Consider the following 16,010-nt stretch of genomic DNA (forward strand, 5'->3'; position numbering starts at 1 on the left):
GATGGGCGGCCAGAGCTTCTCAACACTCTTGCCGCTTAGTTGTTGGTCAGGATGGCGTAGTTTACTCGTAGCTATCTGCATACAAGTAAGCACATGAGATTGGAGAATTTTTATAAAGGCGCACTGCTTTATTCTACGTTAGAGCATTCTCAGCAGTCGTAAAGGATGGCTAGGCACGAGTTACAAAAATTGAATATAAAAAAGAACAATCTCGGAGTTGGGTCCTCATTACTTGGAGAACACAAACAGCACATACCTTTCCTCCGATGCATAATGCCACAGGAAGAAGGAGGATGGGCACACATATGAGGTACACGAAACGCCAGGACTCCTTGAGCCCACCAAGTGCAGCCAGCATCTTGCGGCCTGTCCTGGCTGAAATGGAAACGATCCAGTGCAGACAAATATATAGAAGAGGGAACGCCACACACGCAGTCACAGTCGCTCAGGTTGGGGATATTGGTCTCAAACTTTACACGGCTGCTCTCGGGGCAACAGATCTGCGTTTGCAAAAGCAAGCATTTGCAGTAACAAAAGATTCTAATATTTTAAATACTACTATATAATAGGCTGGTTTGGTAAGTATATCAATTTAAATGACTGCCATTGAAAGCCTTGTGCGTGTATGTTTGCATGAAATAATATTAATTGTTACGGTTTCACGTCCGTAAACTTCGATATCATTATTAGGGACGCCGTAGAGGGGGGCTGCAGACATTTCGACCACCTGGGTTTCCTAAACGTGCGTTTAAATCTAAGTGCACGGGCCTCAAGCATTTTTGCCTCCATCGAAAATTCGGCCTGTCACGGCCAGGATTCAATGACGCGACCTTCGGGTCAGCAGTCGAGCACTATAACCACCAGACCACCGTGGCGGGTATATGTATGCATGTATGTATGTATGTATGTATGTATGTATGTATGTATGTATGTATGTATGTATGTATGTATGTATGTATGTATGTATGTATGTATGTATGTATGTATGTATGTATGTATGTATGTATGTATGTATGTATGTATGTATGTATGTATGTATGTATGTATGTATTTCATATATGAAGCTAAAACTGCCTTCTCATCTGATTCGTGTTCAATTTCTGTGTTCATATCAAATTTCAAATTGATTGTAAATTGATGGTACAGAACGGTCATGCTGACAGAGAACATATAATTCCACGCTGGTTTTGGTAACAATTCATCTCTGCAACCCATGAAATAGCGATAACTGACACCGACACACGCTAAGTAAAATGCCAGTGTTACTACGCCTCATGATTTTTGAAGAGCGACCTCAGGAGTATCCAAAGATATACTTTCGGAGTAACAAGTAAGGTGTCACAAGCACCTACATGTGCACTTTGCCAAGTATATGGTGTTATGGGACCTGGATTTCTGTAAGGTTGTGACCCCACATCTGTGCTCCACAACGAAACACATCGCTTCCTGAACCAGCCTAATGACACAGACAGACAACGAACTTTATTGGATCTTGAGGTGCTACTGACAGGAGCCCCTAATGGAGGGGGGGAGAGGAGGCGTTGTAGCCGCCTGCCGCAAGTTATATTCTATTCTACTCTTTATTCCGTCACAACACAACCTGTAGGGGACAGTGAAGCGTGCGTATTTGGGCTGATTTGGTCATACTTGCAGGGGAAACAATAGGCAAGAGGTTGGCTTTTGCCAAGACGTCGGGCGAAGATGCCCTTATAATAGAACGGAGGAGCTTAATTTTCATGCTGGCTTCTGCATCTTAGTAATGGAAAGTATTAACCGCTTGACTCAGCTAACAAAAAACCAGTAATACAAGGACACCTAAGCACTTTTTATTAGATTGCAACTTGTGAATGCGAAAGCACTGTCTGATTGAACGTCCGAGCCAGCAAGCACCATCAGGCTACGATGCGAACGCTGAATATCACTGACGTCCTGCGCGAAAAGAGACTGAGAAAGCAGCAGCGGCTACCGAGGCAGGCAGGCAAGCGCAACAGCTAAGCCCAGCGCGGGTGAAAAAAAGACAAAGATAGAAACCGCGCGAAACGCCTCCAAGATAGCAGGCGTAAGCAAACTTCTTTATCGCATCATGCTGCTTGGAGAGAAATTTCCACTTCCAAGCCAGTCGTGACCAAAGCGGTAGCACCGAAATTTCGGGTCAAGTAGCAAGATGTCCCATATCAGAGTGCGCAGGCCTGCTATCTAGGAGGCATGCGGTGGTTTAGTCCAGTGGGTAAGACACTCGGCTTCTGAGCGTCGGTTCCAAACTCGCTTCCGCGAATGATTTTTGAAAGCCTTAGAGGTGTCATAAACGCGAAAAGGGACCGCCGTCGGCGTCAATGCGAGTGATGCAAAAAGTCACCATATGTGATGGCCCCGCGATTTCACGTCATCATGTCGTCAAATGTCGCCAAAATTAGTGACGTCATCGGGGCGTAACTATAACGTGACGTCACGTGATGACGTCATCACATAACTTGCAGGAAGTGCATGTGTGTAGGGGGCAACAAAATTCATACAAAAGAAAAAAGAAGATGGATTTCGCCTTCCAGTCGTCTTAGGCAAATGTATAAGGAACCATGCGGCTTTTCCTCTTTCTTAATACATTCGGTTTCTTTACAGCGATGACCCAGACGAACTTAGAGCACAAGTTAGAGCTTCCGCTGACAAAGAATGCGCGGCTAACACAGCTAGGCTTCGATCCCATAGCGAGAGCGATGGTGACATGGCGTAAAACAATGTTCTCTCACCTTATGCAGCTTGCAGGAATTATGTGAAGGGACACATTTCAGCCGATTCACTTAACATCATAAAACGGCGAAGCCCTCTACTCCCATACACCTGCGTAATATGGGTAGCAGGACACGAGGGTCTACAGAGAAATGAAGCGGCCCATGCCGCTGCCCGCGTGTACGTCAGCGGGGCTGTACTCAGCCCACAGGATATCCGACCCATGGATGAAGAGACGGAGGCTGTACAGAACACCTATTCGTCGCTACTTCAACACTACAGACTGGAGCGACGGGTGTAACATCTACCACATCCAAAACTGACTAAAGAAGAAAGCGTGATCATCAGACGCCTGCAAAGCAACACACACATATATGGAACATCAGTGCACCGCATCTACCCAACGAAACATAGCTTCAAGTGCCCGCTGCGCAGCGTACCGGACACCCTGGCACATTTGCTCCTGGAATACCCGTGTCATGCAAACCGCGATATGCAACCGGAGACGGACGTGAACCAAGCACCAAATATGAACGACGACCACCTAACGGAAACGCGAGAGGCCAAGCTCGCCCTCGAGGACCTGGAAGACCAGCGACAGCTCTTCGCCAGGGCCAAAGGGCAGTCGAAGACAGAGGGTTCCTGGACTAGGGAGCCCTCCCACCTTAGGGTGAGACCGGGCATCGTTCGGAACACTGTTTCGCAAATAAACGTTTATTTCTCTCTCTCTCTCCCCTCATGCAGCACCTGGTCCAGCGGTGCAGCAAGTGTTCCCTCTCCTCTGCTCTTTCAAAGCACAAGGTGTCGCAGCCGATAGTAATTTAGCTGCCGTTTCGCTAGGACAGACGGCTAGGAGATTGAGTCATTTGATACTTTTGCATCAATATAGGAGCGCAGCATCGCAGTTTTTGAAGCGTAGAAGAACAATCTATTCTCCAGAACCATGTCGTATGTAAGTTTCTTCACCACTGTCTTACTTTGCGAAAAAAAGCATAATATCCCCGACTGTTGCTGCGTTGCACACAACTTAGTTTGTTGCACTATCCTCCTCTTGATATGGCTTATCTTCTGGCTATCCTTTCACGTAACCTGGCGCTATAGCTGAGGGGCTACAATGTTTTGACATGAATATGAGAACTAGAGGTGGAGTCTGGGCCGCGACCGTAGCTTGCAAATTTACTCAGAATGCGAAATTTATAGTAGAATGTCACTCAAGTGCAATATAAGACAGCTATGAGGTCGTAGGACACTCTCTTTTGAAAGCAGAAGGTCTAAATTAGAAACATGTGCAATTTTTCGCAAAATCGTCTTTGCACTTTGTAAATTTGCCCTACCCTTACAATCAAACCTATTTCTAGTTAACACACACCTAGTGAAAGCTAAACTGGAGACGTATGGACGACGGCTATCATATTTGGGCATTTACACTATTTAGCAGGAAGACTTGTTTAGGCTTTTCTATGTTTGTTAACCACCCTGCTTTTCTTTCCAGCTCACTCTTATTTTTTCGAGTGAACCTTGAAAAATTTTCTGTGCTCGTGGATTTCCGTAGCGCTCCCAGTAATTCTCAAAGCCAAACACACAATTAGGCATTCAAACTGACAGCGCGAAGATTCGTCTCACCTTTGCAGCGGCTACTCCTATCACGAGTCGGCCAGCTTTTCCGTCTTTCCGAAGTTTGTACACGTGACCCAGACTTCGAGCGTCGCGACGTGCTGTGACGACAGATCGAGATGACGTAATAAGTGTGTTCAGACCAAAGGTGAGGGAATACTCCTTATCGATGGGTTCGCGTTCGCAGAAACCAATAAGGGTCTGCAAATACACCAACCACTTGCGTACACACAACTGTGATGACCGCAGATGGGTCGGTCGGCCATGGAGGTGGCGCGAAGCACAAATAGGAGATACGGGCTCAGAAAAAGATGTAAAAAAGATACTGAAGATTGCAGGTCATCTCGATTGCTTAACAATGATAAGCTGCTCCCGCTCTCTACGTAGTTTTCAGTTCATAGCTAATCCTTATTATGTGATGTCCGAAAGGCGCGGGTTCGATATACGGCCTCGGCGGTCGCATTTCCATGGAGGCGAAATGCTGGGGTCCGTGTACTGTGCACGTTAAAGAAGCTCAGGCAGCGTAAATTAACAGGAACAATCCACGACGGCGTCTCCTATAGTATGAGTTGCTTTGGGGCGTTAAAGCCCATAAAACCAACCAACCTACATGTTGTCCTTCACCTTTGCCCTTTTGTGTGTTCTGACACAATGATGCCGTGTCTGTCTGAGTCTGACTCATGTGGTCGCAAAATTCGAGAGGATCGAGTGACGAGAGAATCAACACACGAGACGCTGGGACTCCTTGAAACACGGTTAGCTCGTACTTTTAAATGCGTGGCGCAGTTATATGGGCGACTAAAATGTAGCGCCCTCATTTGGGCGCTTCACATTGGGCGGCGAGCAAACCGGATTGCGCGCGACCGCAAGAGAGGAAAAAATTACACATCATCTCTCCCTACAGGCAACCATGGTGGGATGCGAAAGCATCGTCGGGTGCGCATCGAGTTTCCGTTTCTCTTATGTGACTTATGAGACGGTGGTTGTCGAGGTGTTTGAATTACTGCTTGCCGACGCTGACGTTCACGTTTGGCTTCCCGAGCCTTCCTCTGCGCCGCGGCGGTGGCGCTGCCACTGCAACTAGCGCCGACGTTGACGTTGCTCATGGCGTTTCGCACACCGTTGCACAGAGAGAGAATGAGGGAAGCATAGCGAACACGCGCTTTCGCGGCCTCGCAGCTTCGAGATTCGCTTGCCGGCATTGCCGTTTACGTTCAGCTTCGCGAGCGTCCATAGCGCCGTTGCGAAGGAGAGTGCAACGCTTGCCGGCGTTGTAGTTTATGTTCAGCTTCACGAGCGTCCATAGCGCCGTTGCGAAGGAGAGTGCAGCGGGAGCGAACGCGCGCCGCCTTATATACGAGCGCATAGCTGTGGCGGAGAGAGAGAAACGGGAGAAGAGAAACGAAGCGGAGGCAGCGCTCACGCCACCTCCTCCACCCCACCTCCTCGCGCTCACACGAGGAGAGGGGGGAGAGTTGACGCATGCGCAATATGGGTGCGGACACCGCAGTACGGACACTGCCCCGAGCATAAGATGCTTTCGCATCTAATAAAGAAGGCGCTTGGCTGTCGCACGCGAAGCCATGGCTCGCGATCCACGCTGGCGTCGATTCTGGTTCAGCCGTCTCTTAACTTCGCTGCTGTCGCATAAGACTACAAAATCAACCGCGTTCGGTAGTTTTTGTTCAGTTAAAAACCCACATTGCGGCGTAATAGCTGAATGTGGCGGCGAATTCCAGGATTGAGGAGAGAAGAAAAAAAAACAACTTCTGTTGCTCCACCAACCAAGCCGCACAGGTGGCGAGCATCGGGAAGGCCTTACAGTTCCCCATAGAGGCAAAAATATGAACCGAGAGGCTTGCTGTGCGAAGCTGCGCATTTCCGCGATGGCAGAAGCGACCCCGCGGAAGCGCAAGCGTGGTCCGAAGCATTGCGGTTTAGTGGCCAGCCACAACAGTGCAGACGACACCAAGGCACACCATTCACGTGTTAAACTGTATCGGTTCCCGGGCGTGTCGCACGAGAAATAAAGGCGGCAAGCGTGGATAGCTGACAGCGCTGTCTCGCCTTCTATTTTGGCTGTCTGAGTTCATCGCTTTCGTTCGTTCCGACTACCTGAATCGGTAAGTAACACGGCGCATGCACGCAGCGACTACAGTAATGATTACTCGCTGTCTTCTTGCATTGTTAAACTCCAGTTACGGTTGTAGGTGAAGCTGCTTTGTGTTTTGATTCCCCGTGCTCGTGAGACCTACCCATCGTTCTTGAACGTTTACATTCGCGTTATACCGTTAGCATTGCGCGGTTGGTTGAATTCAACTGAACTCGGCACATTGTCAGAAGTTCGGCGCCTGCATTTCACGCGTCGGGAAGGCTGCTTTATCACGCCGGAACGAACGTCTGTGCATTTTCAGCAAGCTTTGACATCGTTCTGCAGGTTTGCTTTTTTTGTCACTTTATTGGGGTGATATATATTTAAGCCGCTAAATATAACTGGCACTTAATACATGCTTTGCAATTGCAACCTTGAAGTAACCACTTTCTGACTTTGTGCGATTTTCTAGCCGCGTTCGCGCAACAGGTTTTATACGCCTGTCAAGTCGATATCATAAAAAGAGACTGCAAGCATGACGCGAGAGCCGAGAAAACGAGGCGAGCAGTTCATCTTGCTTCACAGTGGTTAAAGCTCAGCTAGCTGCCTCGCGTCTTAATCGGCGGGTGATTCTCCAGCGGCACGGAGGACTTGACTCTAACCTTCTCAGGAAGCAGTGCCATGGCCGTATGATCTTTTTTTCGCACGCCGCAAACGCTTGTTCACGAAAGTACACGGCTGCTACTGTAAGCATGCCATATCAAAACAACAATCATATGATTCGTAGTCCACGCCGCAGAACATCGATAGCGTGTACGGCTTCATTTCGGAGTGCATGTGCACCATTATTCATCTTTAACATGACAGAATGAGACTTACCTCGAGGTATACATCCTACACGGTGTAATCGCGACTTGGGAAATGCATTTCGCTTTGAGTCGGGCGTCGTTGTCGTCGATCGTCTGCTCTGCACCGTTAACGTGATTGACGAGCCTTTCTCATTTTATCAAGTTCGCTTTTCGGAAGTGCCAGTCAAGCTTGAAAATCCTTTTGAAGCCGCACTGCAAGCGGTACATTGGGAGGCGCCGCAAGTGTACCGCGAGAGTTCATGCACGTGCACAGAAGCGAGCAGCAACGCTGGAGAGAAGGGAAAACGCGCGCTGCTTACACCCCTGTTTCTGTTTTTCTGCCAGAGATGGCGCTGCCTGTCAAGAGCAGCAGCGCCGCTAAGCGTTGCTTGGGAAGCCTATAGGTCGCTAAGGAAGGACAGAAGGGACAAGTCAGTATGGGAGGCTCTGCATCGGACTGCAACGTAGCCCGGATTGTAGGAGTCGAGGCGACTCCTACCGTGATTTTCGCCCTCAACACCCTGGCTGCAACAACGTACTGGGTGCAACGCAGCGCAAGATTGGGTCTCACATTGGGCAACAATGTTGACAAGTCATGGCCCCTGAGTCTTGTTTTCATAAGTCCGAAGTACAGTTTTGAATGTAGGAGCACTCATGCGCGATTTGAGGCTGATCCTTGCCAAGCGCACTTGCTTATTGCAATTGCACATAAGCTGGAAAAAACATGCACGGTAGAAGTCAACTCTTGCCAGTCTGTGTTCACCCTCTTTGCCTTCTTTTCTAATGTGTTACGCTGCTAAATAAAATATAACCACTCCAACTAGCCAGATAGCATATCTTATCAAATGTTCTCGAAAGAATATTCGGCGAGGACATGCATCAGAATCTGCACTTTCGGTGTGCATGCGAGTGTGCTTCTTGCTTTCCGTTTGGATAATGCTAGTGTTTGCCAAATCGCTCGCATACAATTTGTCTTCTGAAGAGAGGTTAATAAAGGCAGTAACAGCTACTTGCGTATACACTCGCAAGCTAGTAAATGGGAATGTATTCCTCCATCGATTTTATTTCAGGAGGTGAGAAACAGAACATAGCAAGTAAAAAAAAACGCCTGTATGTGCGCTCGGGTTGCCGCTTACTCTCGGTGTCTCTTTCTCTCCCAAGCCGAGATACACGCGCTCATTTCAGTTCACACACGCCCCAAATGCATTAGTGCAATATTGATTGAAAGCGTTTCATTGAGTCTTGTATCCCGCAGGGAGGTGATAGGCAGACGAGAAACGAAGCCAACGAAAAGCAATATTATTGGGAGAAACTCCGATGAAACGTCACCAAAAGTAAACCCACAGTAAGAACGGAAGAAAAAAAAAAGGCGAACTGAAGGAACAACAGGGAACATGTCTTTTATCATCTTTCACCAAGGAACTATCGAGCACTACAGATCAGAAAGATGCATTAAAATGTCGCGCCATGTGTACACGAATCAACGATTACCGTTGCATAGCGCAATCTTCCTTAGCTATACAAGCGCGAACGGTGGTGAAGTTAAGGGTTGATCTCCACAGGAAGAGACCATAAGTTGTCCTTGGCTACAAGCGGGCGGCAAGTGGTGATAGTCGTCGAAGATCATGATCGTAAACACAATTGACCGTCAGCGGCCCGGCGGTTTGTTTGTTCAAGGGCACGGCGACCGTGCGTCCGTGTTATATCCAACCATCTGCGAAGGAACCGCGAGTCCGCGTAGCTAACGTACCAACGTACCGGGCTTCTTATACATTATATGTCGGGCTTCGTTATCGCTAAGGCGCGGGAGAGCGCGTAGAGAATAAGAGAACTGGCGAAAAATCGTACGAATAGAGATGGGGGTTTTCGGACAAAAACTACACTAGATTCTACAACCTATGAGGGAGCACGGCGCAGGGTTGCGGGGGGAGGGGAACGGAAATATGGAAGGGAAAGGAAAGGTGAGACCACCATTTGAGACGAGTACCCGTGCATTTCCGAGCGACAGCTCTTGGTATCTGTTTGATATTAAATGCAGCCAGTTAGGCACCGCGACAAAAAGCCATCGGCCAGCGAAGCTGTAAGCGCGCAAGTGTATGTGATTCACTAGCGAGATCACGTGCATAATCATCATCATGATCACTTAACAGAAGCATAAGCATTACCATCATGATTTAGCATCATGGATGGATGGATGAATGCTATGAGCGTCCCCTTTATAACGGGGCGGTGACATGTCTGCCACCAGGCTCGAAGAAAAAAAAGAAAAAAAAAAAACTTCCTTGTTTCAAGTTTGCTTAATACCTTATCCACACTGATTAATTATACCAAAAAAAACATAAATTCACGGTCCATCTCTCTGCCTCTTAAGGCCGAAAAACCTTATTTTTCCCCATTATTTATATTTGTACTTTATCTCTACTTTTCTGCCACCAATACTCTAACCGTCTCTTACTTATTTCTATCGCGGGCGTGTTCAGCTTTCCATTGTTGTCCCTAAAACCCAAGGCTTCATGTAGACTTCTTAAGCTGTGAAATTTTCTTAAGCTGTGAAATGTTGCGTATGTATGGAATGGCGGCCAATCGTTTGAGTTGTTTGTTTTGTAGTTGTTGTTTTCCTGCCATGACTTCGCGCGTGACAAAGCCTCTGCTCTCTCAACCACTTCTCTACCGCAATTCAGTTCTGCGGAATTACGCAAGGTGGCGGAAACGTTAAGAAAGGTAAATTGACAACCACCCATTTGTAGCACGAAGCCACAAAGAAGTTCATGCGGATCGCTCTGAAAGAAAATAATTTTTTAGTTGTCGAAACATTCGACAAACTGATATTAGAAAGGTATAATTAAGGAGTTTCTGTTGATTAGTTTTCAAAGTAAATTTAGCAGCGGCAAGGTATTTCCGCCTCGACGTAGAGTTGCTGCGCGAAGACGACAGGACGTTTGCTGTCAGAGCCCCCCCCCCCCTTTTTTTAATTCTGCATTCACGAAAAAAATATATATGTGATATAAACAGCCGCGAACCTGCTCTACCGATTGATGAATTTTTTGGCAAGGACGAACTCTTGGGCAACTACGAAAGCTTTCTATGTGAGAAATCCATATGGCTATCCTTGTGGCTTCGTGCTACAAACGGGTGATTATCAATATACCTTTCTTCACTTCTTTGCTATGGACACAAAAACATGCGTAAGAAGCTCGCTTGTTCGCAAGTGTGTTCATTAGGCTCGGATTCTGTTCTCCGTGTGATAGAAGCGTGATTTCTTCAAGGCCAGTGAAACAGCTTGTAGCGATACCTCTCCTCATTATTTACGAGCGGCCTGAATCGAACGGGAGCGTATGTTTTGCCCTCCGTACTTATAGGAACAGCACGTGTGGGATTCTCCAACCTGAGCTTGCAAATGAAATACTGAAGTTTTCCACTGTTTTGGCGTTCTCTAATTCATTCTGGGCTCTACGGAAAAGGTTAATGATCTCGAGACACTTAGTGACGAAAACTTGGCTAAACGAGAGAAACACGATGTAATCAACGTATGGATTGCATTTCGAAACGCCAAGAGTGCTTTGTATGCGTATCGAGTTCCTCGACCTTCAACAGAGCGCCAACTTTTCCTCCGCGGCCGGCACGCTCTGTTTTGATATTGCGATGCAGATTACTTGCAATTAATAGGCGCGTCATAAATTGTGGTAACTTACAACTTTCCTATACCAACAACAGCCTTGGCGTTGATAATGAGATGTTAATTAACAAGTTTCTGATGATTACTTTTTCAAAAATAAGTCTCGCACCAGCGAGATATTTGCTCCTCGACGTTGAATTCGTGTGCGAAGCTAGGTGGCTTACTGTCATAGAATTCTTGTAATAAATCGGTATTCTAAAAAAAAAATTAAATAAACACCCTGTACAGCATTTCCAGCGTCAGCAAGCTTGCTGTATTGAAAGTTTTCAATTATTCGAAACTCGTAATCGGGTCCAGATTTTATAATCGTGCATAATGCGCGGTAACATACTATCGCGATCGCGCACCGACTGATAGCTGTATTGTTCATAAGGCTCTGTGTAGCAACATTCGAAGTACAGTTGAAAGTCGATCTCACCAAACTCGATTTTACGAAGTTCCCGATCTAACGAAGAACCTTCATTCCCCGGCAGGTACCTAGAGGGTTCAATGTTCTCATTAACCCGAATTAATGAACCATCTTGTCCACCAAACTCGATCTAACGAAGACTTTTCCTCAATTAACGTCTAAAAATTAAACCAACTCCGCTTCGCTAACACCGATGAAACAGCGAAGCTAGGCGTCCCTTCGTCAGGCTAACGCATTTCTATGTTTTGCAAGTCTTTCAGATATGCTGTATCACTGCTCTGTATTGAACACTATTTGTTAAGCTTTGAGGTGGTAGTTTAGCCACCACCTTTTATAAACCACAAAGTATCACGTGACATTGGTGCAACTGTGGTAACACGCACGCCATTTGTTGGGCTAACTGTTGCCTTCTTCCTTTTCAGTGAAACTTGTGTGGAGCGGAACTTACCCAATTTCTGTGATACATACGTGTTCATGTTGACGAAAGCTTCTGATAGGCCGCACAGATTTCTGTGGCGCATACCCGCATGTTGGGCTAACTGTGGCCTTCATTTTTAGCGGACCAGTGGTGAGTAGTGGGATTTACCCAATGTCTGTGGCGCATACCCTTTTATAATACACACAAGCGTTACCACGGATCCCGGACGTGAAAGGCTCGACCAAGAACAGCTTCGCGGTTTAAAAAGCGGCGATTTCCTTCCAATTTTGTCACGGACTGGTTTTATTCGAGCGTCCGCTATGACGTTATCGCGTTAAGACATCTTGGCGCCCTAGTCACGCGCAAGCTATATTTGGTGAGGCTGCACGCCGAGCCCATGCACGACACAAAGGAACGGCGGTGGTTGCTTTCGCTATTTCGGGGTTTATGCGACAATATCACTGATCGTCTCCTCGCAACTTTCTCGCTCGGCCTGGTTTCACAGTCTCTCCATTCGCTCGCCGCGTCTTTGCATATCGGTACCCGGTCATATTCTCATGTGACCGTCTACATGGCCTGCATTGCCCAGACATGGGGGGCTCCATGACGTCCGGGCAACATGGAAGCCTCCATGTGCGGGCCGCCCTCGGGCTGTCCTCGTGGGCTTTTCACTTGCGCAGGCGTGGGTTGGCAGTACGAACAATGCCGGGGAAGCTTTTGGTTGTCACTATAAGTTGCAATTTTAGATATCGAAGCACCCAAAATTCTCTTTCTCGATTTTACGAATTTCCCTGTTTAACGAAATATTTCGCGCGTTTTCATCACTTCATTAAATGTGGCTTGAACTGTAGTGTGAAATTTAGGTTCCATAAAGCAGAGCAATTCTCACTTGGACAGCGCAACATAAAGAATAAACAAAAAAGAAAGAGTGCGCAGCAAACGGCAACAATTATCAATACGCAAAAATTTAGTTTACAAGGAATCAGCGTGATTATCAAGAGGCGACCATCGTGAAAGAAAGCTTCGAGTTAAACGAACTTTCTCAGGTATATCAATTTATGCTTTATAGCGTCACTGCATAATGACTAATACTACATATAAAATGTTATATCAAAACGAGCGTACTTTCAGTACCTCCATTTTTTAGGTTGACTTTTTTTTAACGCCTAACAAATGCACAACACGTATACCAAGACAAACAAGTGTATACAATGTATTATTTCATTCAGTATGCGTATGCTAATTGTGCAGACGGCCCTCTAGCACATTGTACCAATGGCGCCATAGGCTGCTCTCGGGAGTCCATACTTACCATTGGGCCCGCCAAGCAAGCTCCCATTGTAACGCGAATTCATTACTCGTCGCCCTGACATCAACGCGACAAGACTTTCGACCACTCAAGAGTCACTGACATACATCTCGCATCTTGCCTCTGCCTGTGACGAGTGTCAGCTGCAAGGGCGACCACGTGCTTTGCGGCGAAGCACCAACAAAAAGAAATGCAGGACGCGTTCGGAGGGCCAAATTCAAAAATTATTTTCTTCCTTAAAACAAAAAAATGATTTGATTAGACTTTCTTCATTACTTAACGATGTAGTCTTCTATCAAACACCGCATGACGTGGATTTTTACTTGGACCGCATCAGTATGAAAAATATGGTCAAACATGCGACAAATCGCATATTTTCTCTAATTTAACATTTTTTTCGGAAAGAATTGAAGTCTATTTCACCCCTAAACATTTTTGTATTAAAATACACTTTCCTGAAAATCATACTATTATTTATATTGGTTAGGGAGAGTTCCAGATAGCTCAAGGAAAAATCACGAACTTTGAAGATTTTCGTAGTTCTTGAAGATACGTAGCTGGTAGTGAAACACAAAATTTTCGGAATTAAAGAATAGGACAACTAAACAGGATCTATGCGATGGCGCAGGCGTGGTTTCGAAGCTCAACACACAAAATATGGATTTTATACACATTTTTCCATCAGGCACGGTTTAACAAATACACGCGAAATTCGAGGGGGCGCCATGATCGTCAAATGTTTTGTCGAGCAAAAATGCTTTGCCACAATACTCTATGTGGCACAGGAAAAAGGCACAAATTTTATCAGCACAATCTGCGATGTGCGAGCGCCACGTCTGGGACACTTGGCATGGAATGACCCATATATAAATTGCAAAGCGAGTTTAATAATAAATTTGCATATATTCATATCTGCGCAAATTCTATACATTCTAAAGACAAAAGTGTTCCACACTCACCGTCATGGCTACGAGCTGCCCTGACTAAACACTCCCAGGTTTTCATGCGCATAAATACCCGATAAAGTGGACGGGAGGACGACCGCCGCTGCAGCGCAGTTGCGAGAGCATCGGACGTGTCATTCGAAGGTTGCAGTTTCGGTCCCTGCCGGCCGCAAGCTTTCTTTTCATCCACTTTAATTCTTCACATTTATGTCATAATTACTACGATACAGTTAAAAGGCTACAAACGACGCCCCCGTATCTTTCTTGACTTCATTGTCTGCTGGTTTTCATCAGGGTTGTGTTTAACAAAGAAAAACGTGCCCTTATATTCTTTTTGTTTTGCTGAACAGTAAGGCAGACAAATCGACTTAGCAAACACGTGGACACTGTCACCGCTTTAGGGATTATAGTTATATGCGAAGTGCGTAGACGGTGCAGTTATGTTCTCTAAGAGAGTCAACCTTCAATGGTGTTAAGGTCCATCCAAGAACAACGGCAGCGCAGCGAATCGGTAAATGGTATCTTCCCAGTACTTGCCGGCAAATAAACGTAAACAGAGACACGCTTCGTGGAACACCAATGCTCCTACGAAAGAGCGCAGTTTCGGCAGCGTGCTTCCGAGTACATTTACATTTTTTTGCCCGACACGATTAGCAACGCTACGCAACCCTCGCCAATAACAAGTGAGAGCTCGCTTACCTCCGCAGCTTTCATCGTTGTAGCTGGTCCCATCACTGTTGGGCGGCTTCTCCACGTAAAAGATGCGCGTAACCATCGTCCAGTTCGCTCGGGGTAACGCGGGGAGATACGCAAGCGGAGGCTGTGCGTCAGCAATCACGGAAAAGGATGTCCGTGGCGAGCTTAATTCGCTTGCATGACTGCGGCCATCGGCGAGACCCTCTATGCGCACGCGGTGGAGAGAAAGAGTTCGTCCGCGATTTGCGCAACCGATTCTGTACCGACGCTGAGCGCGCCTATAGGCTGAAGGTTCCGCGTGGCGGTCTCCTTTTTGTCCTTCGGACTTCCTCGAGCATTTGACGTGATGCCCGTGAATGTGCTTAGAACAGCGTGACTGTCTCGCTGTCACCGCCGCAATTTTTCTTCCTTCGCGGCTCACGCATTCCTTAAGTTGTTCTCCAAAAACCAGGACCTTTAGCCTCGAAAGCTACACTTGTTTTCCAATCGCGACAAATCTGCAGGCAAGGGCTCACAATGAGCGTGACTTGTAGGGTGAAGATTGTGAGCCGGTAGCTTCGTTGATGGTGATTGTCTCGTAGCGTGGCCACTACTTGGTAAGGGTTAACATGAAGCTTAATCACTACAGCGATAACTCAGAAGTACGATTCGATGGTGGATGACCGTCTACCAATGAGAGGAACGCGGATCGGTGACGGATGTCCTACAGAGTACAGCCTCGACTCAACGGTGGTGATCACTGTTCATTTGTGAGGGCTGAGAACCGTGCGTCCGTCCGTGGTGAAGACGACAAGAAGCGGAAATGCTACCTATAACGCCGCCGAGTGTAACGGGGATGGTTCTTTAACACTGGCGTCGCGGCTGCGCAGAACGGTACGGGCAGGACGACTTGTCGATCGACAAGGTCAGAGCATGGAAGGTGAGCATGCGAGCTCGTCGGGCGTTCCGGCTCGTCAGCGCGTAGCGATGGAGAGACGATGCGTACGGCGACAGCCTAACACGACTCAATGTGGAGAAACGGCAGATACGCGTGGCTTTTTTAAAAGGAGAGGAGTGTGCAGAAATGTGGTCAGATTGGTATGCAGTGAGGGAAGAGGCGCACGCGTCCCGTATAAGAGGGTGGACGGCCGCTTGGCGAGCTCTGCAAGAGTGAAAGTGTGGAGGCTGTACCGATAAACGAGACTATGCTCATCGGCACGTCGCGTAGCAATAGCGCAGCCGATACAAAGATGGCTGATCTGGCGTATTGTTTCATTTCTTTCTTATTATATCGCTCTGTA

At 47.0% G+C, this 16,010-nt stretch overlaps 2 protein-coding genes across 3 annotated transcripts in view; both read right to left on the reverse strand.

The window, feature by feature from the left end:
* LOC119390155 (solute carrier family 13 member 5-like) overlaps positions 1 to 14,966 on the reverse strand; it is a 117,343-nt gene extending 102,377 nt beyond the window's left edge. The window contains exons 1-2 of one of the 2 annotated variants that reach the window (XM_049414680.1): positions 14,734 to 14,966; positions 257 to 375 (exon numbers count right to left, since the gene is read on the reverse strand). In XM_049414680.1, the coding sequence (XP_049270637.1) occupies positions 257 to 375; positions 14,734 to 14,809 (195 nt within the window). In that variant the 5' untranslated portion in view covers positions 14,810 to 14,966. The remainder of the gene's footprint in view (positions 1 to 256; positions 376 to 14,733) is intronic. The other variant, XM_049414679.1, reaches the window with a different exon arrangement.
* The window catches only part of LOC119390156 (solute carrier family 13 member 5), a 124,305-nt gene that overhangs the window by 30,483 nt on the left and 77,812 nt on the right, over positions 1 to 16,010 (reverse strand). The gene's annotated exons all lie outside the window — the stretch shown is intronic.

Source organism: Rhipicephalus sanguineus, chromosome 4 (assembly GCF_013339695.2).
Source record: "Rhipicephalus sanguineus isolate Rsan-2018 chromosome 4, BIME_Rsan_1.4, whole genome shotgun sequence".
Taxonomy (NCBI): Eukaryota; Metazoa; Arthropoda; class Arachnida; order Ixodida; family Ixodidae; genus Rhipicephalus; species Rhipicephalus sanguineus.